The following is a 27,110-nucleotide window of genomic DNA, read 5'->3' on the forward strand; positions in this document are numbered from 1 at the left end:
CAAAGAACAGTGTGTGTTTGTTTTAAATCAAGCTTTCCTTCTCAAGTTGAAAATCTGAAAGGTTAAAATTCTAGAAGAGTACATTTTGAGGGAAAATCAATTTAACAAAAGACACGGAAAACTTTAATGAGAAAACAATGAACGTCTATTAATGACTTCATATACTCAATGAATGTTAAAGAACATGTGCTCCAAGGCGGAAATGTATATGCACAGCAGTTATTGCAGATAAAATACAGTTGCAATTTAACCAATTACGCTAAGTTAAACAACTAAGTTTTCTGACAATAACCAGGGCATTATTCAAAGTTTCAGGAAAATGTAAAAAGGTATTATTTTACTAAATCATAACATGGTAGTGTTATTTCTAGTTTAAAAATTAGAAATATTGGGGCAATATTAAAACAATGAGAAATTGTCTCACTTAAGTTTTAGGCAAAATTCCTGTCTTAAAAACTGTGGGTTTGGCTGGGCACAGTGACTCATGTCTACAAACCCAGCACTTTGGGAGGCCGAGGTGGGCGGATCACCTGAGGTCAGGAGTTCAAGACCAACCTGGCCAACATGGTGAAACTCCACCTCTACTAAGAATACAAAAAAAATTAGCCAGGCATGGTGGCAGGCACCTGGTCTCACCTACTTAGGAGGCTGAGGCAAGATAACTGCTTGAACTGGGAGGTGGAGGTTGCAGTGAGCCAAGATTGTGCCATTGCACTCCAGCCTGGGCAAATGGGAGTGAAACTTCATCTAAAAAAAAAAGAAAAGAAAAAACTGTGGGCCAGGCACGGTGGCTCACGCCTGTAATCCCAGCACTTTAGAGGCCGAGGCAGGCAGATCACCTGAGGTCAGGAGTTTGAGACCAGCCTGGCCAACATGGCGAAACCTCGTCTCTACTAAAAATACAAAGATTAGCCGGGTGTGGACTACGGGCAGGTGCCTGTAATCCCAGCTACTTAGGAGGCTGAGGCAGGGAGAATTGCTTGAACCACCTGGAAGGCGGAGGCTGCAGTGAGCTGAGACAGCATCACTGCACTCCAGCCTGGGAATGGGGCAAGACTGTATCTCCAAAAAAAAAAAAAAAAATCTATGGCTGTTTTCTTTCTAAGGAAACTGCTTTAAGACTTGAATGATCTGGTTCAAAGGATATTTTCTGCATCCTATTGGAATTCTTTCTTGCTTCTGATGTTTCATACATGACACTTTGACATTTCTCCTCTGGCTTTCGTGATTTTGTACTCATGTGGTCGTCCATCTACCTTCCTGACAATTGTTTGTGTCTCTGTTGGTTGTCCTAGGAGTTGATTCTTGGCCCCATGCTGCTTGCTCTGTATGCTCATCCTGCTCCATCCACCTCCACCTAATGTGATGCTCAGCTGAGTATCTTTTTAGCAGTGTCCTTCTTTTGGCTTCCCTGGGCCATACTGGAAGTGGGTCACACATAAAACATGCTAACACTAATGATAGGTGATGAGCTAAAAAGAAAAAAAATCCCATAATGTTTTAAGAACATTTATCAATTTGTGTTGGGCTGCATTCAAGGCTGTCCTGGGCTGCATGCAGGTTGGACAAGCTTGCTTTAGGTCATGCCTCTCCTGACTCCGAACTGCTTTCTTGGACCACCTGCTAGATGGTTCCACCTACACATTCCACAGACACCTAAAACTAATGTTTTTCCAAGGCAAATTCATTACCTTGCTCCCTATATTTGCTCCTCCTCCTGAATTTTCTATTTCAGTTGGTGGCACTACCATTTACCAAGTCACCCAAACTAGAAATACTGGCATCACCCTGAACTTTTCCCTCTCCCTGATTCCCCACATCTAACAAGTACTGTCATTTTAAAATCGTAATTATAACCTAAAATCTGTCTTCCATTCATCCCCTTGCCAGGGCTCCAATCCAGGCCCTCGTGAGTTCTCACTGTGCTGTCCCAGCCTCTACTCTGACTCCAGCCCTGTTCACCTGACTTCTGCTCTCCTCACAGACTCCAACAGGATCCATCTGAAACACAAATCTGATGAAGCCAATCCCTTGCAGTTCATCACCTGCAAGTTAAATTCCAGGTTCCTTAACATGGTACATAGTGTATAATGAATCTTTCCTTGAGTGGATACTGTCTACATCTCCAATTCCATGTTTGGGTGCTATTTCCTTGAAATTTATTCTCCAACAACATCAAACAGTTTACTATTCCACATGTACCACGTTGTTTCTTACTACTATGTTTTCTTCGACTATTCATCTCCTTCATCTAACTAAAATCTAGTTTTCCTTTAAAATTTAGCTTACACATCAGCTCCATCAGGATCTCTCCCTGTTATTAGTCTGTTCTCACACTGCTATAAGAACATACCCAAGACTGGGTAATTTATAAGAGAAAGAAGTTGAACTGACTCACAGTTAAGGACGGCTGGGGAGGCCTCAGGAAACTTACAATCATGGCAGAAGGGGAAGCAAACATGTCCTTCACAGGGTGGCAGGAAGGAGAAGAATAAGAGCCGAGCAAATGGGGAAGCCCTTTTAAAATAATCAGATCTCATGAGAACTTACTCATTATCACGAGAATAGCATGGGGAAAACCACCCCCATGATTCAATTACCTCCCACCAGGTCCCTCCCACCACACGTGGAAATTATGGGAACTACAATTCAAGATGAGATTTGGGTGGGAACATAGCCAAACCATACCACTCCCTAACTGCCTCTTCCCCTAGACTTGGAGATGCATACAGAAGTATTTAGAGTTGAAGTGTCCGCAACTTACTTTTTTCAAGAAAAAGAGAGAGATGAAGGTCAACGTGGCAAAAAGTTAACAGCTGGGAATCTAGGTGAAAGGTATTTAAGTGTTCATTATATTCCTTACACTTTTCTGTAGATCTGAACGTTTTCAAAATTAAACATTGGAAGAAATAACACCACATAAGCAACTCCACCAGGAATAAACTTTATTGTTGCACAACTATACTGTTTTAATAATTATTTATGTACTCCTTTCCTATCATTGAGGTCAGGTACTATATTTTATTAGTCATGTCATTCTCAAGATCTAGCAAGAGTAGGCTTTCAATAAATACTTGTTGGGGAAATGAATAACCATGAGAGTAAAAGTAAGCCTAAACACAGAATTCTCCATCAACCAGTAAGGATTTTAGTGTCAACAATGTGTCAATCATTTTCCTACGTGTTCTAGAACCAAAAGGGAATATCGGCCAAGGGCCCTGAAAAATCTCATGCTGAAAACTAAAATGAAGAAAGAAATAAACAGAGAGGTGAAGTTGAGGACTCAGTCCTCAAGATTAAGCCTGTAGTTTCCAGAGTGGGAAAAGATTCTTAAAGACACCTTATTTCCATTCCTGGAAAATCGTAGACTGAATAAACACAGATACTCCTTCCCACTAAAAACACACAGAAAAGCCACAAAGAATATACTTAACCACCACCACTAACAAAATTTGGACAAGGTCAGAGCAGCATAGTTTTGGCTTGAAGCCATGGTGGCCCAGAGCGAATACAGGAATTAAAAGCCTCTAGGAAGAAGTGGTGACTTTGTTCCATAACAACATAGTTAACTAAGACCTCAAGCTAGGATCCTGGAAGTACGTGGAGAAAGCGTCAGTAGAAAAACTCAGCCCACCAGCAAGGTTAACAACAGGAGGCTTTCTTTTTGATGGGAAAAAAATGTTTCCCCAAACAAACAAAAGCCCCTGGCCTATGACACACACTTGTGAGGATGCTGCGTTTTACCACCAATGTAGTACAGCCAACAATGAACCCCAAAACTGGTCCATGACCAGGGAAACCCTGGGGCATGCCACAGAAGCATAACTTCCATGATACAGAATGTGATGTCTCACCACAGATGAGGTTACAATAAAAAATTACAAATTACATATGGAAACAATCTGCCACAAGGGAAAATGGAAATGGAAAAGGGGAAGTTAGCACCTAAATAACTTAAGATAATAGTACAATTAATGGGGACTGTAAGATAAAAATTTTAAATGTGTAAAACATGAAACGAAAGACACAAACAGAAACCATAAGGTAAGACTATAATGATCTAAAAAGAAAAGGGTGAATAGATTCTAAGAGACAAGTGGGACATTATCGAGCAGACCAACATATGCATTATGGGAAGCCTAGAAGGGAAAAAGAAAGAGAAAGAGGCAGAAAGAGTATTTGAAAAAATATGGCTGAAAATTTTCTGAATTTGATGAAAGAAATAAATCTATACACCTATAAAACTTGATGGATTCCAAGCAGGACACTCTAAAAGAGAGTCACATAGAAATACATTTATAGCCGGGCATGGTGGCTCATGCCTGTAATCCCAGCACTTTGGGAGGCCGAGGCGGGTGGATCACCTAAGGTCGGGAGTTCGAGACCAGCCTGACCAACATGGAGAAACCCCGTCTCTACTAAAAATACAAAATTAGCTGGGCGTGGTGGCACATGCCTATAATCCCAGCTACTAGGGAGGCTGAGGCAGGAGAATTGCTTGAATCTGGGAGGCGGAGGTTGCAGTGAGACGAGATCGTGCCATTGCACTCCAGCCTGGGCAACAAGAGTGAAATTCTGTCTCAAAAAAAAAAAGAAATACATTTATAATCAAACTGTTGAAAGACAAAAAGAGAAAATCTTGAAAGCAGCAAAAAAGATTCATCAAAAACTTATTCTTCTTCAAAAAGATTAACAGCCAATTTCTTTTTTATTTTTTTATTTTTTTTGAGTTGGAGTCTTGCTCTATGGCCCAGGCTGGAGTGCAGTGGCATGATCTCAGTTCACTGCAACCTCTGCCTCCCAGGTTCAAGCGATTCTCCTGCCTCAGCCTCCCCAGTAGCCGGGATTACCGGTGCCTGCCACCACACCCAGCTAATTTTTTGTGTTTTTAGTAGAGGCGGGATTTCCCCCACGTTGGCCAGGCTGGTCTCAAACTCCTGACCTCGTGATCCACCCGCCTTGGCCTCCCAAAGTGCTGGGATGCATGAGCCAACGTGCCCGGCTGATTTTAATCTTTTAAAATGTATCGAGACTTGTTTTGTGGCCCAATATATGTTCTATTCTGGAAAACGTTTTATGTGCACTAGAGGACAATGTGTATTCTGTTGTTAGGTGGAATGCTTTTATATGTCTGCTACATCTAGTTATTGCTTATATGTCTGTTAGATCTGTTATTTCACTATTGATCTTTTGTGTAATGTTCTATCCATTTTTTGAGTGTGGTTGTGTTGAGGTCTTCAGTTTTTATTGTAAAACTATTTCGCCCTTCAAACGGCGTCAGTGTTTGCCTCATATATTTTGGGACTCTGCTATTTGGGTGAATATAATGTATATATTATGTTTTCTGATTGACAGCCAATTTCTCATCAGAAATCACAGGAGTTGGAAGACAGCGAGATAACATACGTAAAGTATGAAAAAGGCTGGGTGCTATGGCTCACATATGTAACCCCAGCATTTTGGGAGGCCAACATGGGCATATCCCTTGAGACCAGGAGTTTGAGACCAGCCTGGCCAACAGGGCAAAACCCTGTCTCTACTTTAAAAAAAAAAAAAAAAAATTAGCCGGGTGTGGTGGTGCATGCCTGTAATCCTAGCTAATCAGTAGCTGAGGTACAAGAATCACCTGAACCCAGAAGGCAGAGGTTGCGGTGAGCCAAGATCACACCATGGCACTCCAGCCTGGGCAACAGAGCAAGAAGCAGTCTTAAAAAAATAAATAAAATAAAAAATAAAAATAAAACCACCTATAGAGCAAGAATTACATATCTAGCAAAACAGTCCTTCAGAAATGAGGCAGAAATTAAGATATTTGCAGAAAAACAGCTGAGGCAACTCATTACCATTGATCTACTCTAAAACAGATGCTAAAGAGAGTGCTAGCGGCTGAAATGAAAGGACATTGAACAGTTACTCAAAGCCATATGAAGAAATAAAGATCACTGGTAAATATAACTATGTAGACAACTAGAAAAGCCAGCAGTATTGTATTTTTGGTTTGTACCTCCACTTTTTATTGCCTACATAATTTAAAAGACAAATGCATAAAAAGCTCATACATTTAGATCATTTTCTATACAAAACGTATGAAGATGTAATGTGTGACAATAATATAAAAGGGGGGTGAAGCTGTATAGATGCAAAGATTCGCATACCACTGCAAATTCAAACTAGACTGTTGAAATTTAGGATGTTAAGTATAATTCCTATGGTAACCACACAAAAATATAAACTAAAAAATATGCACAAAAGGAAATGAGAAGGAAGTCAAAATGGTTCAGTACAAAAGCAAGTAAACACAAAAGAAGATAGGAATGTTGAAAATGAGAGACAAAAAAAGGTATAATGCAAACTAGGCAAAAAAATAAGACCTTATCTCTATTAAAAAAAAATACAAAAAAATCAGCCGGGCAAGGTAGCATGTGCCTGTAGCCCACCTACTTGGGAGACTGAGGTGGGAGGATCACCTGAGCCTGGGGAGGTTGAGGATGCAGTGAGCCGTGATCATGCTACTGCCCTCCAGTCTAGGTGAGACAGTGACCCGGTCTCAAAAAAGGTATAAGACATACAGAAAACAAATAGCAAAATGGCAGAAGTCCTTCCTTATCAGTAATTACGATAAATGCAAGTGGATTAACTCTCCATCAAAAAGAAAAGGTTGGCAAAATGGATTTTTAAAAACTCATGATTGAACTGTAAGCTGTCTACAAGAGACTAATTTTATTTATTTATTTGAGACAGAGTCTCACCCTGTCACATAGGCTGGAGTGTAGTGGTGCCATCGAAGCTCACTTCAACCTCTGCTTCCCAGGTTCAAGCAATTCTCCTGCCTCAGGCTCTGGAGTAGCTGGGATTACAGGTACCCACCACCACACTCAGCTAATTTTAGTTTTTCGGTTTGTTGTTGTTGTTGTTGCTGTTGTTTTTTGAGACAGAGTCTCACTCTGTTGCCAGGCTGGAGTGCAGTGGCGTGATCTCGGTTCATTGCAACCTCCACCTCCCAGGTTCAAGCGATTCTCCTGCCTCAGTTTTCCAAGTAGCTAGGATTATAGGTGTGTGCCACCATGTCCAGCTAATTTTTGTATTTTTTAGTCAAGACGGGGTTTCACCATGTGGGCCAGGATGGTCTCAATCTCTTGACCTTGTGATCCAACTGCCCAGCCTCCCAAAGTGCTGGCATTACAGGTGTGAGCCACTGCACCCAGCCCTAATTTTTGTATTTTTCATAGAGATCGGGTTTCACCATGTGGGCCAGGCTGTCTTGAACTCCTGACCTCAGGTAATCCACTTGCCTCAGCCTCCCAAAGTGCTGGGATTACAAGTGTGAGCTACTGTGCCCAGCCAAGAGACTAACTTTAGATCCAAAGACGCAAATAGATTGAATGGAAAAAGGTATTCCATGCAAATGGTAACCAAGAGAGCTGGGAAGCCTGTACTAACATCAGAAAAAAACAGACTTTAAGCAAAAACTGTCATTAGAGAAAAAGGAGGATGTTACATACTAATAAAAGAATCAATTCACCAAAAAACATAATATATACATTATATTCACCAAACAGCAGAGTCCCGAAATACATGAAGCAAACACTGACACTGATTGAAGGGAGAAATAGTTTTACAATAAAAACTGAAGACCTCAACACAACCACACTCAAAAAATGGATAGAACATCTACACAAAAGATCAACAGTGAAATAACAGATCTGACAGACATATAAGCAATAACTAGATGTAGCAGACATATAAAAGCATTCCACCTAACAACAGAATACACATTGTCCTCTAGTGCACATAAAACGTTCTCCAGAATAGAACATATGTTGGGCCACAAAACAAGTCTCGATACATTTTAAAAAATTAAAATCAGCCAGGCACGTTGGCTCACGCCTGTAATCCCAGCACTTTGGGAGGCCAAGGCGGGTGGATCACGAAGTCAGGAGTTCAAGACCAGCGTGGCCAACATGGTGAAACCACATCTCTACTAAAAACATAAAAAATTAGCTGGGTGTGGTGGCAATGCCTGTAATCCCAGCTACTCCAGAAGCCGAGGCAGGACAATCACTCGAACCTGGGAGGTGGAGGTTACAGTGAGCCGAGGTTGCACCATGCACCCCAGCCCGGGTAACAACTATAACAAGAGCAAATCTTCATCGTCTCCAAAAAAAAAAAAAAAAGATTAAAATCATAAAAAGTATTTTCTCCAAACACAATGGAATAAAACTAAAACCAGAAGTAAAACTGGAAAACTCACACATATATGAAAATTAAACAACATACTCTTTACGAATGTGTGGAGGAAGAAAATGCAAACAAAATTAGGAAATACTTTGAAACAAATGAAAATGAAAATATACAGGAGGCTGAGGCAGGAGGATTGCTTCAGCCTGGGCAGGCAGAGTTTGCAGTGAGCCAAGATCACGCCACTGCACTCCAGCCCAGGCAACAACAGAGTAAGAGCCCGTCTCAAAAAAAAAAGAAGAAAAAGAAAAACTGTAACACATCAAAACTTACAGGATGCAGTGGAAGTAGTGCTCAGAGGGAAACTGGTGGCTATAAACATATTTTAAAATATATTTTAAAAAATATTTTATATTTTATAAAAAGAATAATCTCAAATCAATAATCTAATTGTACACCTTGAAGAACCAGAAAAAGAAGTGAAAACTAAACCCAAAGCTAGCAGACGGAAGGAAATAATTAAGATTAGAGTGGAGATAAATGAAACAAAAAAAAGAAATAATAGAATCAGGAAAACGAAAAATTTGTTCATCTTTGAATAGATGAACAAAACTGAAAAAACTTTAGCTAGACTGACCAAGAAAAAAAAGAGAGATGATATAAATAACTAAACTCAGACATGAAATTTTTACTACTGATTTTAAAAAATAAAAAAGATAATAAAATACTATGAACTGACAAATCAGATAGCCTAGATGAAATGGACCAATTCCAAGGAAAACACAAATTACCTAAACCGACTGAAGAAGAAACATAAAATTACAACAGGCTTATAACAAGTGAAGAGATTAGATCAGAAATCTCCCAACAAAAGGCCGGACGCGGTAGCTCACGCCTATAATACCAGCACTTTGGGAGGCTGAGGTGGGAGGACTGCCTGAGGTGAGGAATTCGAGACCAGCCTAGCTAACACGGAGAAACCCTATCTCTACTGAAAACACAAAAATTAGCAGGGCGTGGTGGCATGCACCTGTAGTCCCAACTACTCGGGAGGCTGAGGCAGGAGAATCACTTGAACCCAGCAGGCAGAGGTTGCAGTGAGCCGAGATCACGCCACTGCACTCCAGCCTTGGCGACAGAGCGAGACTCCAACTCAAAAAACAAAACAAAACAAAACAAAACAAAACACCCCAACAATGAAAAATCCAGAACCAGGTGACTTCACAAGTGAATTCCACAAAATTTATTTATTTATTTATTTATTTAGAAACAGAGTCTCTGTCACCCAGGCTGGAGTGAAGTGGCGCGATCTTGGCTCACTATAACTTCCGCCTCCCAGGTTCAAGCGATCCTCGTGTCTCAGCCTCCTGAGTAGCTGGGACTATAGGTGTGTCCCACCATGCCCAGCTAATTTTCTGTATTTTTAGTAGAGGCGGGGTCTCACCATGTTGCCCAGGCTGGTCTCGAACTTCTGAGCTCAGGCAATCTGCCCACTTCGGCCTCCCAAAGTGCTAGAATTACAGGCATGACCCACTGTGCTTGGCCTCCACAAAAAATTTAAATAAGAATTTAAACCAATTCTTTTCAAACTTTTCCAAAAAAATAAGGTATTTTTTATAGGTAATATTATATAGGGAATATTTCCTAACATATTCGATGACACCTACTCCACTGTCAAAGCCAGACAGATATCGTAAGAGAAAATTGTCTTCTATGAATATGGATGCAAAATCTCAGCAAACTGCTAGCAAACCAAGTCCAAAAATATATTAAAAGAATTATACTGACCAAATAGGATTTATCTCACTTTTATCCTGGGAATGTAAAAGTTGTTCAACATAAGAAAATTAATCAAATAACTGATAGAACAAAGAAAAAAGACAATTAGCACAGTTGATATAAAAAAGGCATTTGAAAAAATCCAATACACTTCATAATATAAACACTTAGAAAACCAGGAATAGAAGGAAAATTTTTCAACATGATAAAGGGCATTTATTTAAAAAGCCTCACAATATCATACTCAAAGGTGAAAGACTGAAAGCTTTTCTCCCCGATCAAGAAAATGACAATGATTTCTGTTTTCACCATTACAATTTAACATTGTACTAAAAATTCTAGTCAGAGCAATTAGTCTAAAAGAAACAAAAGGCATCCAAATTGGAGAGAGAGAAGTACAGCTGTATCACTTATAGATTATATGATCCTATTTATAGAAAATCGCAAAGAATCCACATGAAAGCTACTAGAGCTAATAAATGAATTCGGATGAGTTTTAGAGTATAAGATGCACACGCATAAAGCAGTTGTGTTTATATACACAACAGCAATAAAGTAACTGAAAAGGAAATTAAACAATTCCATTAACAATAGTATCTAAAAGAATAAGATGCCCAGATACAAATTTCAGCATAAAGGTAAGAGACTATACACTGAAAACTATGAAAAGTATCAAGAAAGTGAGAAAGCAAATGTTCACTACAGATGAAAACAATTCAAGTGTCCAACAGATGAACAGATAAACAAAACATGGTTTGTCCACACAATATAATCTCATTTGGCCACAAAAAGGAATGAAGTACTGATAAATGACACGACGTGGATAAACCCTGAAAACATGCTAACTGAAGGAAGACAATCACAAAGACCACTTTCATATGATTTCACTGATAAGACACACCGCATATAGGCACATCCACTGAGACAGGAAATAAATTCGTGGCTGCCAGAGGAAGGGTGAAATGGGGAGTAATCGCTATCGAACACAGCCTTCTTTTTGGGGGGATGAAAATGTTCTGGAATTAGATAGTGGTGAGACAGATGCACAAAACCCACTGAACGGTGTACTTTATAAGGGTGTTCCAGGTGCACTGGCACACGTCTATAATTCCAGCTACTCAGGAGACTGAGGCGGGAGGACTGGAGTTCCAGACCAGCCTGGGCATAGCAACATTCTGCAAAATAATAATAATAATAATAAGAAGAAGAATAAACTTAACCATCTATTTAAAACTCAGTCTTTTGACTATAAAAGAGTCTCACTCCATTGGTGGTTCTTCAAAGCCATGTTGAAAATCACTGCTTTAGATCAAACTTCCATTTGGACAGATGTATCAACAAATGCCAAGCCCCTAAAAGGACTGGAGCTCAACTTCCATGCACGGAGGATATACACAAGAAAAGAAGTTCCATGAAGGGTTACAGGACAGCTGAAAATAGAAACGCATTAGCAATTTATTTTAAAAATCACCTATTTACTATATCAACAACGAGACACCTTATTCAAGTATAGCAGTAATGGGTGAGTTGCACAAAAATGAAAGTCACTTTTTAAATTAAGAAATTAAGGAACGTCTTTAACTTGGGCGTTAACTGTTACTTTTTTTTTTTTTTGGAGATGGGGTTTCTCTCTGTTGCCCAGGCTGGAATGCAGTGGCATGATCTCAGCTCACTGCAGCCTCTGCCTCCCGGGTTCAAGATATTCTCCTTCCTCAGCCTCCTGATCAGCTGGCATCACAGGTACTTGCCACCACGCCCAGCTAATTCTGGTATTTTTAGTAGAGACAGGGTTTCACCACGTTGGCCAGGCTGGTCTTGAACTGCTGACCACAAGTGATTCTCCCACCTCAGCCTCCCAAAGTGCTGGGATTACAGGCATGTGCCACTGCACCCGGCCGTTACCATTCTTTTTTATATTCTGGATTTGATTATATATATTTGAATATAGAAAGATACATTTCCACACAAGTCACAGGAAAAAGCTTTATTTAAGCATTGCAAAGTCGTACTACAATTTAAAAAAACCCGAGCTCTGGTGCTAGATAGTAGTTGTGCCCTTGAGAAAGGCACTTACCTCCTCCCCGGTTCCTATTCCTTATTTGCAAAATAAAAGTTTCTAAGACTACAGAAGTTGTGATCTTTACTTAAGGAAGAGGAAGGCATAATGATACTGCAAGTGAAAGTAGGCAAGGATTTTCTATTGACTACAGGGTAAGTTTTAAGGAATCTTAAGTTTCTCTCCTCAAAATATTCACTGCCAGTATCTTAACAAGTCTAAATATTTGGAGATCAGTGGAAAATAATGATGTACTTTCTTAGTCTCTCTTTTATTTCATTATTTGTACAATTTCATCCCCTTCTGAAGACTAACAGGGAAAAACTTCCAATTGTTAGCTTCTTTAGTTCTAGTACATTAAGCTGGTTACATCTCTTCCTGTTATAAGTCCACATTGGGGGTCAATATTTTAATCTGAGTTACTTTAAATCCAATCAGCAGACTCCAGGGGACTCGAGTTAGTTCAATCTGAAAGCTGAGGTAGAAGAAGAAATTACACCTTATTAATCTTAATAGCAATCGGTGGGGGTGGGGAACCAGAATAATCAATTGATATTAAAACACTAATATATTAGCAAAACTCTGTCAAGATAAAGTCAGAACTGTATTTTTTAAAATACTAAGTCAACAAACACTGGAATACATTGTTAATTATTAGCAAAACCAGACATGTACAGTCTTGCATCACTTAACGACAGAGACACGTTCTGAGAAACACATCGTTAGGTGATTCTGTCATGCGAACATCATAGAGACACAAACCAGATGGTATAGCCTACTACCCACCTCAGCTGTATTGCTTCTAGGCTACAAACCTGGGCAGCATGTAACAGTACTGAAAAGGGCAGCAACTGTAACACAATGGGAAGAATTTGCATATCTAAACATATCTAAGCACAGAAAAAGCACTGTAAAAATATGGCATTATCATCTTATAGAACCACTGTCATAAGATGTGGTCCACTGTTTGACCAACATGTTGTTACCCTGCACACGACTATATTTGTTTGTTTTTGTTTTTTGAGACGGAGTCTTACTCTGACACCCAGGCTGGAGTGCAGTGACATGATCTCGGCTCACTGCCACCTCCGCCTCCTGGGTTCAGTTCTCCTGCCTCAGCCTCCCGAGTAGCTGGAATTACAGGCGTGTGCCACCACGCCCAGCTAATTTTTGTATTTTTAGTAGAGATGACGTTTCACCATGTTGGCCAGGCTGGTCTTGATCTCCTGACCTCAAGTCATCTACCTACCTCAGGCTTTCAGAGTGCTGGGATTACAGGTATGAGCAACTGTGCCTGGCCAGGGTAAACTTTTTTTTCCTTTTTTTTTTTTTGAGACAAGAGTTTTGCTCTTGCTGCCTGGCTGGAGTGCAATGGCGCGATCTCAGCTTACCACAACCTCCGCCTCCTGGCTTCAAGCGATTCTCCCGCCTCAGTCTCCTGACTAGCTAGGATTAAAGGCATGTGCCACCATGCCTGCCTAATTTTGTATTTTCAGTAGAGAGGGAGTTTCTCCATGTCAGTCAGGCTGGTCTCGAACTCCCAACCTCAGGTGATCCGCCCGCCTTGGCCTCTCAAAGTGCTGGGATTACAGGCGGGAGCCACTGTGCCTGACCATACTCTTAACAGCAGTTTTCAATGTATTATGTGTGTGAAAAACGGATTGGAAAAGCACTGTCACTCCAATTTAGGCAGTAGCCCAAACACATCTTAAAAAAATATATACAACACTTAAAAATAGTAAATGGTGGCTGGGCGCAGTGGCTCACGCCTGTAATCCCAGCACTTTGGGAGGCCAAGGCGTGCAGATCATGAGGTCAAGAGATCGAGACCATTCTGGTCACATGGTGAAACCCCGTCTGTACATAAAGTACAAAAATTAGCCGGGCATAGTGGCATGCGCCTGTAGTCCCAGCTACTTGGGAGGCTGAGGCAGGAGAATCACTTGAACCCAGGAGGCAGAGGTTACAGTGAGCTGAGATCATGCCACTGCACTCTAGCCTGGCGACAGAGCAAGACTGTCTCAAAAAAAAAAAGTAAATGGAGGCCAGGTGTGGTGGCTCACACCTGTAATCCCAGCACTTTGGGAGGCTGAGGCAGGCAGATCACCTGAGGTCAGGAGTTCGAGACCAGCCTGACCAACATGGAGAAACCCTGTCTCTACTAAAAATACAAAATTAGCTGGGCATGGTGGCGCATGCCTGTAATCCCTACTTGGGAGGCTGAGGCAGGAGAATCGCTTGAACCGCACAGGTGGAGGTTGTGGTTAGCCAAGATCACACCATTGCACTCCAGCCTAGGCAACAAGAGTGAAACTCTGTCTCAAAAAAAAAGAAATAATAATAGTAAACGGAGCCCAAGCACAACGGTTCATGCCTATAATCCTGGCACTTTGGGAAACCGAGGTGGGAGGAATGCTTAAGCCTAGGAGTTCAAGGTCAGACTGGGCAACATAGCAAGATCCTCTCTCTACAAAAAAAATTAAAAATTAGCCGTGCATGGTGGCATGTGCCTGAAACTCCAGCTACTCGGGAGACTGAAGTGGGAAAATCACTTGAGCCCAGGAGGTCCAGGCTGCAGGATGCCGTGATTGCACCACTGTACTCCAGCCTGGATGACAGAGCAAGACTCTGACTCAATAACAACAACAACAACAAAATAGCAAATCATTCTCCAAGGAATATATTTTGGACTGCTACCACTAAAACAAGTAGAATATCAAGGATAAGACAGAAACAGTTAAAGTAACAAATGGTCCAACATCACTGGAAAGTGTTCTACTACTTCTGGAAACATCAGGGGTTCTCAATCAGGAGTTACTTTGCCCCGCAGTAGACCTTTCTTGGTTGTCACAACTGGAAGAGAGTCTACTGGTATTGGGTGGGTAGAGGCCAGGGATGCCGCAAACAGTGCATACGACGCACAGGACAGCACCACAACAGAAAATTATCTGGCCCGAAATGTCAGTTGTGCCAAGACTGAGATACCTAACCCACACGCAGAAGTATCTTTTTTCTTTTTGGTAAATATTAGTAGAATGGAAGATAAGCCACTGAGTCAATCACATTCTGAGTAGTATTAAAAGACTACAAAAATTTAAAAGGATGACTTTGAAAGATTATTTCAAAAGAATATGATTTATTTAAAGTAGTCTGCATAAAATAGCAACATTAAAAGGACAAAAAAGCTGTCACACTGTTCTAGCTAAACTCCTAGGGATTTACTATTGCTTCAAGACGTGAGCTTTAAAAAGAAAATTTTCCTTCTGTAAGTTTTAAGGACTAAACCCAGTAAGTACACAAATTTGAAACCAGAGACCTGAACTATGATCACATTTTCGAACAGTTATTCATAATCTAGCCCCTATAAATGCTAAAGCTATCATATATGTATACACATATAGAAGATTATATATATTATGAACACGAAGAAAGGGCAAACCCTTTGGAAACTGAAAAAACAAACATTTTTAAATTCATGCCTTCTGCTCAGTCCATAAGATTTTGGTTTTTAAATGCTCATCAAAAGTAGTTCTCAGAACCAGAGGTTAAAACACACACACACACACACACAAGGACTGTAAAAGTCAGGAAAGTATTTGTCAGATTACTGTCAGAGACCTTTGTGAGGACGACGCCTTTATCCTCTGCATACATACCCTTATAACAGTTCACTTGGCTTCAGAATTAGAGCTGGTGAAGATAATTCGGTACGTTTTTACCTTTTTTGTACATTGCAATTATCAATTGTTTACCGTGAGCTTGCTCTGCTCTGTGCAGCATACCACGTTAGGGCAACTGGAGATATTACTTACATGATTACGACAGCATCTTCCTTTTCCTTTCTTATTTACCAAGATTAAAATGATGATTTTTAAAAAGATTTAATGAAGAGTCTGGGCACTATGAACTCTCAAAAGTATTAAAATAGTCTTGACTGACAATGAAAACTTAATTTGGGAGAATTTTTATGATTTCTTTTAAAACATCTCAATAATCATAGCTGTTTTTTAAATCCAAGTAGGGTCCTCAACAAAATGCCTGACTTAACATTATTATTTTTCATATAAATGGTAATTATCAGTTTAAATGCTTTAAATGATCAATTCTAGTTGGGCAACCCTGTTCATGAGAGATAAAAATCATCTCTCAAAACTGTAGTCAACAATATCGTAGTTTTCAAAAAGGTAACCTCAAATGTATGTTATTTATTAATTAAAATACTCCCTTAGCCTAAAACCCTGCTTAAAAGATTTGTTGCTCGCTATTATTTTAAATTGCTCTGGACTTCATCAATAGACCCAGCTGTTAAATTTGGGAGCAATGACAACAAACCCCAGGGCAAACACCACTGAGAGTGAGATCCTTTCTTTAGAATAATCAGAGATAACTGACAAAAAGGAGCCATACCAAACACCCTTTCAAAATTCCATTAAGAATCTGGACATAAATAAAACAAAATAAAATAAGTACATTTTTATACATCTTAAAATTCCAATTCTACCCTTCATTGGACCATGCTTTGCTAAAAAATAAAAATCCACCAACTTCGAAACAGAGTGAGATAATGTTACAGGTTTCTGAAAATGAGAAATGATCCTCACTAATCAAGTGCAAAGTGAGAAAAACTGGTTCCATTACCCAGAGATTATCAGGCACCTGATAGACTTTAAGTAGACAGACTGTAAGAACCAAGTGTCATTCTACAAAAGCCTGTAGAACTATACATGCAATTTCTACTTCCTTCACTTGACTTATGCAATATTAAGAGAGCCAATTTTAAGTTAAACATGTACTTCTGAACCACGCCTCCTCTTTTTAAAGGTGAATTTTTTTGGATCCCAGAAAACATCAACTGCACCTTATCTACAGTGTTGGCAGATTGGTTTCTCTAAATACCTCAGTTCTGTTGGCTTGAGTTTTCCAAAATCAAATGAGTTTTACTCATGTTTTAGCATTCTTTAATTAGGCCAGGTAACTGCTCACAGCTTGACTTCAAGTGAATAGGCCCGCATGTAGGAAACTGAGTCCTTTCCAGTGCCTACGGCTCTCAATAAAACAGTGACAGTGTAGCAAAGTCCAGCCTATTTCGGATCCAGGATCATTAATAAAATCCAAAATCTAGCATACAGTCTTATAGTTAGTTCTTAGGGTTCCCTTTTCAATATATCACTTCCCCCTTTTTTTTTTTTTTTAACATGACTCTTCAAATGTTTTTAATATATTTTTAACTTCACATTTCAAAGACTTGGTTTTATAATTTATGCATTATTTTTTAATATGCAAGCCTCACCCAAAGAACAGTTTTTCATTAATCCCGCATAAACCCTCAAATTTCATCGTAATTTAAATTGATGAATGTTTTTATTAATAAAAAATCTACATCCTTGTAATGGAAACAACTATTACTACTTTAAAAAGTTATAGAAATGCACCCCCAAACAACCTTACCAATGGCAAAATCAACCTCAAAATTTTGGTTAAAAAATCATAAAGTTACAATAATTCCTATGCTCGTCCAGCTACAAAGGGTCACATAAAAAGTTATTTTTTACCCAAGTGAATAGTCCTGGAAAATCAAAGAAATATAAGCTAGCTTTATGCTCTTTTTCCCTCTATCCTAAGACTTCAATTTCCACCTTTTATGGAAAGGAAATAAACAACTAGCTTCCTGTTCAATCACTAGCTTACAGCCAGTCTTTTACACATCACAGAACACAACCCGCCTCCTCCTTTACTTCTCTCAAATGTCTCTTATCTTAATTTAAACTTGTTGAAACATGAGACCATTTTTACCACACTAATGCTTTCCTATGAAATTTATCTTATTTCAACATTAAGAATACAAGAAAAGTCAAGATACCCATAGGTTATTTCTTATTCCTAAAATATTTAAATTTAGGTAACAAAAACTTAGTACCCATGAAAGTGAAAACTCCATTTGCTAAAATTTAAAAACACTGAAATGTGTAGGAAATAGTTTAATCTTCTGTTCTTGCTATTGTACACAACTAGAAAAAGAGTGTCCCGTGTCACTCCTCTTTCTATTCCAATTACATGAAAATGTAAGACAGCTAACATGGCTATTAATAAAAAGGATTATCTCTTTTTAAAGCTAAATATTACTTTAACCCTATACTTTCTTTTAAAAATGGGATGCCTTAGCAAAACTAAGTTAGATGAATTCTTTTGTGCTTGAATGAACAACAGGAAAGCAAAGCCTCCAGGCCTTTGGGGAGGAACCTTGCCCCTGCAGCCCTGCTCTGATGTGCTTCGGAGATAAGGCTCCATAGTGACACTTAAGGAAAGGCCTGTTCACATTTGAATTTCTGCATTCCTCAAGAACAATTCATGGCAATAACTAACTTTGCAGAAGAGCTACATGAAAGCTTTGGCCAATGAATGAGGGTCATCTGCTCTTTATCACAAGGGTAAACCTCATCCTGGCCAGTTTCTAACCTTTTAACCCTGTGAATTCCTAATTTACACATGAATAATGGAATTCTTGCCTAGAGTGCAACTTTCAGCTTCTAGTTCCTAAGCTTAGAGACCAAGACTTGATTGCCTGTGTGTTAAAAATCTAAAACTTGCACAGATTAAAGTTTTAGATTTCCAGGTGCTGTACTATTGTGCTTCTGCACAAACAAAAATAATATGCTTACTGATAAAATCCTTGACTAAGAAAAACAACACACTTGTACCCTGCTGCTATCAATACCGAAAAGAGAACTAGCTTTAAAAACAAGGAGGAAAAGAAAACCAGAATGTCCACTTAATGCCTATTCTCTTCCTGTGTATGTATATGTATATATTTACTCTGAACATAGGATAAAGGGATTTGAGCCTCCATCATCTAAACTTATTTCTTAGATATCAGAACTTTGTTAATTTAAAAGATACATAAAAAACTTCACAATTGCCTACAAAATGAATCACATGTAATTATTTATTAACAGTGATAATTTCTATAAAGATGCAAAAATCTAAAGATATTTAAAAAGCCAGTCCTGACATTTTGTTTGTTACACCTATTACACACCATTCAGATTTTATTTACGAAGTTAGAAAGCTCTGTGTTTTTCCAAGTGTTTCTGGAAGACCCAGAATTTTGTCAGGCTTCTCAGGAGGTCCTGGAAACAATGTGTGGTCATGATAAATGCTTCATCTTCTCATGGCCTATCTGGCCACCTCTACCACCTACTCCCTATCCCTGAGAGATAATATAAGTTACAGTTCCTGAAGATGAAAACACAAGATTCTACAAATCCCAAAAGGTGGGAAAATTACAACTCTATAGAACAAGTTTACATTGGACAAAAATTGAATGAACAGAATATAAGCATAAAAAGCACATTATCTTTAAAACAGTACTATACAGAAAAACTGTTACACCATGAAAAAAGTAATTATTGGCCAATGATTACAGGGGGAAGGAAGGAAGGAAGAAAGGAAGGAAGGAAGGAAGGAAGGAAGAGAGGAAGGGAGGGAGGGAGGGAGGGAGGGAGGGAGGCGGGCGGAGGGAGGGAAGGGACAGGAAGAAGAGGGGTGGGGAGGAAGGTAGGGAGGAAGGAAGGAAGGTAGGGAAGCAAGGAAGGTAGGGAAGCAAGGAGGGAGAATGGGAGGGAGAGGAGGGGAGGGAAGGGACAGGAAGAAGAGGGTTGGGGAGGAAGGTAGGGAGGAAGGAAGGAAGGAAGGTAGGGAAGCAAGGAAGGTAGGGAAGCAAGGAGGGAGAATGGGAGGGAGAGGAGGGGAGGGAAGGAAGGGACAGGAGGAAGGACAGAGAAAGGAAGGGGGAAGGGAGGGGGGAGGGATAAAGGAAGGAAGTAGGAAGGGAGGAGGAGGCAGGGGAGAGAGAGGAAGGAAGAAATGAAAAATCAGAAATCCTCTCAGTTTATTCTATTCTTTGGCAGGGGTAGGAGTGTGGCTAGAACTGCAAACCTCTGATTTTCTAATGTATCGATATAGAAATATCTTTGCTTGCAATATATTTTCTACAATTAATCCTTATTACAGAATAAAATAAATCAGTAATATAAGGATGGAATAAATGGAACATGAACTGTTAACAGTAGTCACCTAGGAAATTCCTGCCAATAGCTTCCTAAATTTCAACTGTATAGAACTTGAAACAACTATTTCCTAAATATTACGGGTTTTTTTTTTTTTTTTTTTTCTTAAAGAGATGGAGTTTGTTTCCCAGGCTGGATTCAAACTCCAGGGCTCAAGGAGTCTTCCTGCTTCAGCCTCCTCAACAGCTGGGATTACAGGCTAGCCACCAGCCCAGCTAAGATTATGTCTTTATCTCAAGAACGCCATCTACCTATTGCTCAACTTGTAAAAGATCAATTTGTAGGTACAGTGCAAAATCTATGTTTTGTGGATTAACAAAAGGTCAAACGCCTTAAAACTTTTTAAGATTCAATTTTGGTTTTCAAGATTTAGTCTACTAAACTTGAGAGCTGTGTTTCATCACCTGAAAAAGGTGTAAAGCCTCAGTAGGCTCAAGGAGTTCAGCACTTGTCCTAGGCCCATCTTTACATTCAACAGTTACAGGTCAGCCACCAAGCAATGGATCACTTGGACAAATGGTTGATCTGATGGGGTTGTTAATACAAAAGAAATCATTAGATAGCACACTTTATGACAATAGGGGAAAAGTGAGCAGATACGGGGTTTAAGTCCATTAGGCATAATATGGAAATGGCCTTAATCTCTTTCCCTCCCAGCAGGAAAAGACTAGGAATACTTCAAAGGCTTAAGAGTGACTGACCAATGCCCTTTGTACAATTAAAAGGCAACATGGGTGATCTAAAAGCAGTCAGAGAAATGGAAGGTTGTGCTATAAGGAAGATTTAGCACTCAAGAGCCATCTGCAAAGCAGAAAAATTTGCTTGTGATTGTTTTCATTAATTACTAATTTCCATAAGATTAAATTTTAGAACAACTTTTGTTGTTGGCCAAACTTCTACATCCAACTCTTCATACTGTGTGAAACGCTTAAAATTTTTATAAAGCCACCTCTACAGGTTTCATTTTACTTGGTGTTCTAAACCTAATTTGACTTCTGTTCTCAATTACTCATTTGAATTTCCATATGTATTTTCTTCAGATTTCTCTATACGCCTCAGTTAGCATCAACTATTACCTCCAGTAAAATTCTTAATGTATGCATGACCTGGGCGATTATTATATTAATAAAGCAAGAAATCATCAAAAGGTAGCAAAGAAAAATGTCAACAACCAAAAACTTAAACACTTACTTGATAAGGCAAGATGAGCTTTTTGACTAAGAATGGCTCCATATTTGTTCATTGCCAAGCACTGATAAAATCCTTCATCGGACTGCTCTCCTCGCCTGCCTTCCACCTCACTGATGTATAAAGAGCCGTTAGAAAGAACCTCGATCCGTTTATTTTCAGACACTTTTGCTCCATTTTTCAACCATGTGACCTTAATAGGAACTTCTCCGTGAGCCTGGCAATCTAAAACGACTGGGTCCTTTCTTGTGACAGTTACATCCTGTGGTTCTTTTACAAAAGACAGTTCACTAAAGCACCACACTCCTGTAAGGAAAAAAGGAGAACGGCACATCCAGAATTACAGGCATAAAATGTTCCTTAACACACAACTGTAAAACACATATTCAGGGTATAAGGTGACAAAGTTTAACAAATTTTATTAGTTAGCTTACAAACACCTTAATGAACCAATCTAAATTTCAGCAAACTCTTTCAACAAGTCAGAGAAATTACTTTTTACATCTTCACTAAAAGCATAGGGAAAGTTTCAATAACTTCTATGCCTTGTATGAATTCTCTCAAGTTCCTTGCTAGAGTTTCAGAATCATCAGGAAAACTCATGAGCACAAGCTGTTTGCTTTTACAAGCTTGTCAAAAAGATCTTGAACAGAGTAAGTCGTAAAAGTCTAATTTTACAAGAAATCATTAGCAAAACTCCAACTCTGTGAACAAGCAAGTTTATTTCCTTGTTCCTTGAAGTGTTCTTGGAACCCTTGGCACCTACTCCTTTGGGAACTGCGTTTATCTTTTGTGACAAATTACAAGTTTGCGTTTTTCTATCTGCCCTTTTACAGCAGGGACTCTATCTCCTCTCCTTGAAAGAAATCCATTTACTTAATTTCTGCAGAGCAAGCGAGGTATTTAAAAGACAAACAATAGACTCTGAAAAGTTGGTAACTCTTGCTGCTTGTACTCAGTGGGTGATCGGATTAGGAAACTTTTATTTCACTTTTTTAGAACTACCAACTGTTGGAAAAAATGCGTGACTAATTGGTCCTTACTGTCTAATAGGGATAGGAGATTGCTTAATCAACCAATATACATTTTTATCAGAGCAGAGGAAAGGCTTTATCCTAAGTATATACACATCGCCCCTGGCCCCCGCCAGGATAAAGCATTCGATGATCAAATAATGCTCTGTCACCTCTTGCATTTAGTGCACAGGCGGTCTTAAAGTCTCGCGTATTGACTGGGGGCGAATGGAGTACGGGTGTGTGTGAGGGAAGCGTTGCTTTATCTTCCTCCTGATCGTTGTAGTTCCTTGATTACAAATCCCCAGAAATGATTTGTTTCTCCTCAAGGCAGGTCCTCAGAATCCTCACTCCTCAATGCTCCCTGCTTCCCGTAATGTATGCCCAGGGCGACGCGAGCCACCCTAACAGCTCAGCGCTGGGCGCGGACCACTCCGGAAGGCGCCCATTGTGTTTCTCAGCCACATCTGACTTTGATCCTCTTTTCAAGCCTAACAAACTAATCACTCCAGAAAAAGTCTGGCGTTTGTAACCTGCCAATAAATAAAATAACCCATTGTCCTGAACACCTCTCCTACCGTCACCCCATTCACTTTATGTTTTTATCTCTTCTAGCAAACCAAAACGGACTTAAGGTAGAAAAATGAGTTCATCCAAGTTTGTGCAAGGCGAACCTAGAATTTGGAAGAATCTTCAGATCCGTACACACTTCAGGCCCTGCCCCCAAATATCTAGCTGTAGGAAATAAATTCTATTTAGTTACCTTCCTTTCCAACTTCTGGGACCTTTCTCCCTGCCTCTCCGGGGCACAAATCGGTCACTTCACTTCCAACCCTGCCAATTCCACCCTCCCATCTCCTCCTGGCTCGACCCGGATCCGGCAAGCTGGTGCTGACTGGGGCTATGAGTTCACCTATTCCCTCTCGCAGCCCTAAAACGTGGGGGAACTCCCACTGCAGACACGGGAAGCCGCGCGGAACCGCGGCGCCCCCTGCACGGCGAGGCTGCCACTAAGGAAACAATATAAATAAAGCCACGTGCGGCCGCGGCGGCCCCGGCGGGCGGGCGGGCTACCCGGAGCCCGGCTGGTCGCGGAGGCGGGGACGCGGCCGGAGCCGGGACAATGGCGCGAGAAGGAAGAGACCAGAGTGGACAGCGGCCGCCAGAACTCGGCAGCCCCGGGCGCGCGGCAGGGAGGGGTGTGCGCCCGGAGAGGTTCCCGCAGCCCTGCCCGCGCAGCGCAGAGCCCGCGGGCAACTCATGTTTGCAGCCAGCGGCTCCGGACAGGCCGCAGGGCGAGAGCGGGGGCCGGCGGTCAGCGCCACCACGGAGAACCTCGCCGCGCGCTCCCCCCGCCCCATCGTTTCCTCTTTCCCCATCCCACTCGCGCCTGCTCCCGCCCCACAGCGGTAAGAGAAAGCAGAAGAAAGCGCGCCCACCTGGCACAGGACTGAGCAGCAGCAGGAGCAGAAGGGCGCGGAGCAGCATCCCCGGCGGCCGCAGCCGGGCGAGGGGTCGCAAAGGAGGCGCCATTCAGCGTAGCCGCGCGGGCATGCTCCCCCGCCGCCCCGAGCCGCTGTCCGCCTGCCGCCCCCGCCCCGGGCGCTCTCTGCTGGGCGGCTGGACGCACGTAGCCCGGCTCCCGGCTCTGGCTCCGGCACCGGCGTGGCGAGGTGTGGGGCGGATCTCTGCGGCAGCGAGGCCGGTGCTTGGACGGCCGCTCGCGAGAAGCTGGGGGCCTGAGAGTCCGGCTGGGGGCGGAGTGAGGCGGCGGCTGCAGAGGGCGGGGGTGGCGGAGTGGACAGCGCCGCGGCCGCCAGCCTGGGACTACTTTCTACATCTGGCCCCTGGTCTGGGACCGGGAGGTCGGCGCGGCCGGCGGAGGGAGACGCTGGAAGGGGGCCGGGGGCGGCGAGGTCGGAGCCCTGGGGGGAGGGGATGGGCCCAGCCGGACAATGCACCTGGGGGTCAAGCCCCGGCTGAGGGTCTCGGGCCCGCGTCCCCGCCCCCTCTGCCCCGCGCCACCGTCGGGGACAGAGCCACAAAGGCCGAGCCTCCCGGCCCAGCCAGCCTCCGGTGCCCCTCTCCCGCGGCTAGTTGAGGATTGGGGAAGGGGGAGGCGGCCGGGGAGGGCTGGTGTTGAGAGACAGGGAAAGGCCGGAGGCTTCTCCCCTGATGGCCCCCGCCCACCCCTTCCTTCCCTCACACGCAGAGGCCCTGTGCAGGGAAATCTCGCTCTATCCCACTTCAGAGATTTGTCAGCTCCACTGGAGGCATCTCCGGATGATAAGCCCCCGGAGATGCCCCCGTGCATTTGGGCACGGCTCTTCTTCTCCCTGCCCCCATTAGTTGCAGCGCGGGCTTAAAAATATCTCTGAAGAGTGCTCTCAAATGAACAATCGCCTTTAGGGGAGAGGGTTTATTATCTCTTCTTCAAGTTAGTCAAGTTCTTTAATTTGTGAGAGCTGTGCACACAAAAGGCTCTGTCCTGAGAGCAGAGGCGAGATCAAGGGATTTCTAGATTCTGTGGGCTTGCTATGGGAGAGGAGGCTTTGATAAAAGATTACTTGTTTATAAATTAAACTAAGGCACAAATGTGAATTTGTTCACATCTAAATTTAATTAAGGATTACAGGGGTTGAAACGTACATTTAAAGAATGTAATCAGATTGCTAAACGTGTGGATCATAGCGTTTACATGTGGATTAACATTTGCTAATCCAAAACTAAATCTGTGGCACATGAAAGCTGCTGACCGAAATCTACCTTTGGTCACCAAGACATCGACACACTAACTGCCTTTAGCACGTTCAGGAAATCCTCCTGGGCCGGTGCGGTGGCGCATATTTGTAATCCCAGCACTTTGGGAGGCCGAGGCGACCGGATCACTTGAGGTCAGGAGTTTGAGACCAGCATGGGCAACATAGGGAGACCCCCCCCCCCGTCTCTACCCACCACTGACCTCCATACCCCCAAAACTTAGCCGCTCCAGTAGTCCCAGCTACTTGGGAGGCTGAGGATCGCTTGAGACCAGAAGTAGACGCTGGGGTGAGCCATGATCAGGCCACTGCACTCCAGCGTGTTTCCAATAAATAAATAAATAAACCCTCCTGATTAAGAAGTAGTTAAAAAAAAATAGAATATTAGGATAACACTACCTTCCCCCCTTAAGCTCATTATAGTAAGAACAGCCTATTTAGCAATTTCAACTTACTGCATTTAAAACAATGATATCCTTGGTATGCTGACATTGAGACCTGTCCAAAGCTTAATATATTTTCAGGGACAGTGCAGATGTGATTTTACCTGAAATCTTACAGTACTTTTGTGGCACATAACTTGTACATATTTTATTGTGAGCCAGTAAGCATCTTGAGGTCACAAATCGTACGTAATCCACTTTTGTGTTATTCACAATATGAAGGACATTGCCTTACGATTATTAAGAATTGAATAGATCTTCGTTGACTGAGGGAATAATGAATTACTGTGCCAAAATGCCATTAAATAGATGGAGAGCAATTGGGAGACAGGTCTCTGGGAGAGGATTACAAAGTCCTGTACTTGGGGTTGTCTTTGTCTAGTCTGCATTTATTAGCATCAGCTTAAGGACATGTTTATCTGATTTTGCGTTTAACACAATGTGTAATTAATATGTTACGTGGGCTGGGCGTGGTGGCTCATGCCTGTAATCCCAGCACTTTGGGAGGCCAAGGCAGGTGGATCACCTGAGGTCAGGAGTTTGAGACCAGCCTGGCCAGCATGGTCAAACCTCGTCTCTACTAGAAATACAAAAATTAGCCAGGTGTGGTGGTAAATGGCTGTAGTCCCAGCTACTCAGGAGGCTAAGGCAGGAGAATCACTTGAACCCAGGAGACAGAGGTTGCAGTGAGTCGAGATCGTGTCACTGCACTCCAGCCTGGGCAACAGAGCAAGACTCTATCTCAAAAAAAAAAAATAGGTTACATGATAGAATAAGAGTTTTCTCTACTCCTGGTAGTTGTCTAGGAAGTTGGAGACTAAGTAAAGAGGTCCTGAGGGACCCCTCAAGTGAAGATGAGGAATACAACAATTTCCAACAGAGAGGAGGAGAGGAGGAAACAGGAGCCAGAAGTAACTCAGGCACCAGAACTGAAGGGGCAGGAAAGGAGACGTGATGAAGGGTGTGCAGCAGAGGGGAGCATAGGATGTTTAGAACTAAGGCCAAGAGCACTGGGCATCTCCATGGACATATGCCAGCAATGGGAAGAGTCTTAGAGGAACAGCTGAGGGCTGGCCACAGTCACTCATTCAACAAAATTATGAGCATAAAATGTGTTTCAGGCATGGATAGATGTTAGAAATACAGCTATAAGAAAATGATGTAAATATTGGCTGGGTGTGGTGGCTCATGCCTGTAATCCTAGCACTTTGGGAGGACGAGGCGGGCAGATTACCTGAGGTTAAGAGTTCAAGATCAGCCTGGCCAACATGGTGAAACCCCCGTCTCTACTAAAAATACAAAAAATTAGCCAGGTGCAGTGGCGCATGCCTGTAATCCCAGCTACTGGGGAGCCTGAGGCAGGAGAATTGCTTGAACCCAGGAGGTGGAGGTTGCGGTGAGCCGAGACCGCGTCACTGCACTCCAGCCTGGATGACAGAGCAAGACTTAGTCTCAAAAAAAAAAAAAAAATTATATAGATACTGAATATTATGATGAAGCCTGTAATGTTCAGGACAATATAAGAACAGAATTTAAGGAGCAATTTATATTCCTATGGTGGAATGAGATGGGAAAGGAGACAGCATGCTACCAAAAAATGTGAGGAGTCTCAAATTTTATCTTGCTTG

The 27,110-nt window shown here is 41.8% G+C and overlaps 1 protein-coding gene across 1 annotated transcript in view; it reads right to left on the reverse strand.

Moving 5' to 3' along the window:
- Nucleotides 1–24,058, reverse strand: part of PRTG (protogenin) — a 123,179-nt gene extending 99,121 nt beyond the window's left edge. Inside the window, exons 1-2 of the mRNA XM_001090352.5 lie at nucleotides 23,720–24,058; nucleotides 21,271–21,573 (exon numbers count right to left, since the gene is read on the reverse strand). Of these exons, the coding sequence (XP_001090352.3) occupies nucleotides 21,271–21,573; nucleotides 23,720–23,813 (397 nt within the window). The 5' untranslated portion in view covers nucleotides 23,814–24,058. The remainder of the gene's footprint in view (nucleotides 1–21,270; nucleotides 21,574–23,719) is intronic.
- Nucleotides 24,059–27,110: the final 3,052 nt, after the last annotated feature.

This window comes from Macaca mulatta, chromosome 7 (assembly GCF_049350105.2).
Source record: "Macaca mulatta isolate MMU2019108-1 chromosome 7, T2T-MMU8v2.0, whole genome shotgun sequence".
Classification (NCBI taxonomy): domain Eukaryota; kingdom Metazoa; phylum Chordata; class Mammalia; order Primates; family Cercopithecidae; genus Macaca; species Macaca mulatta.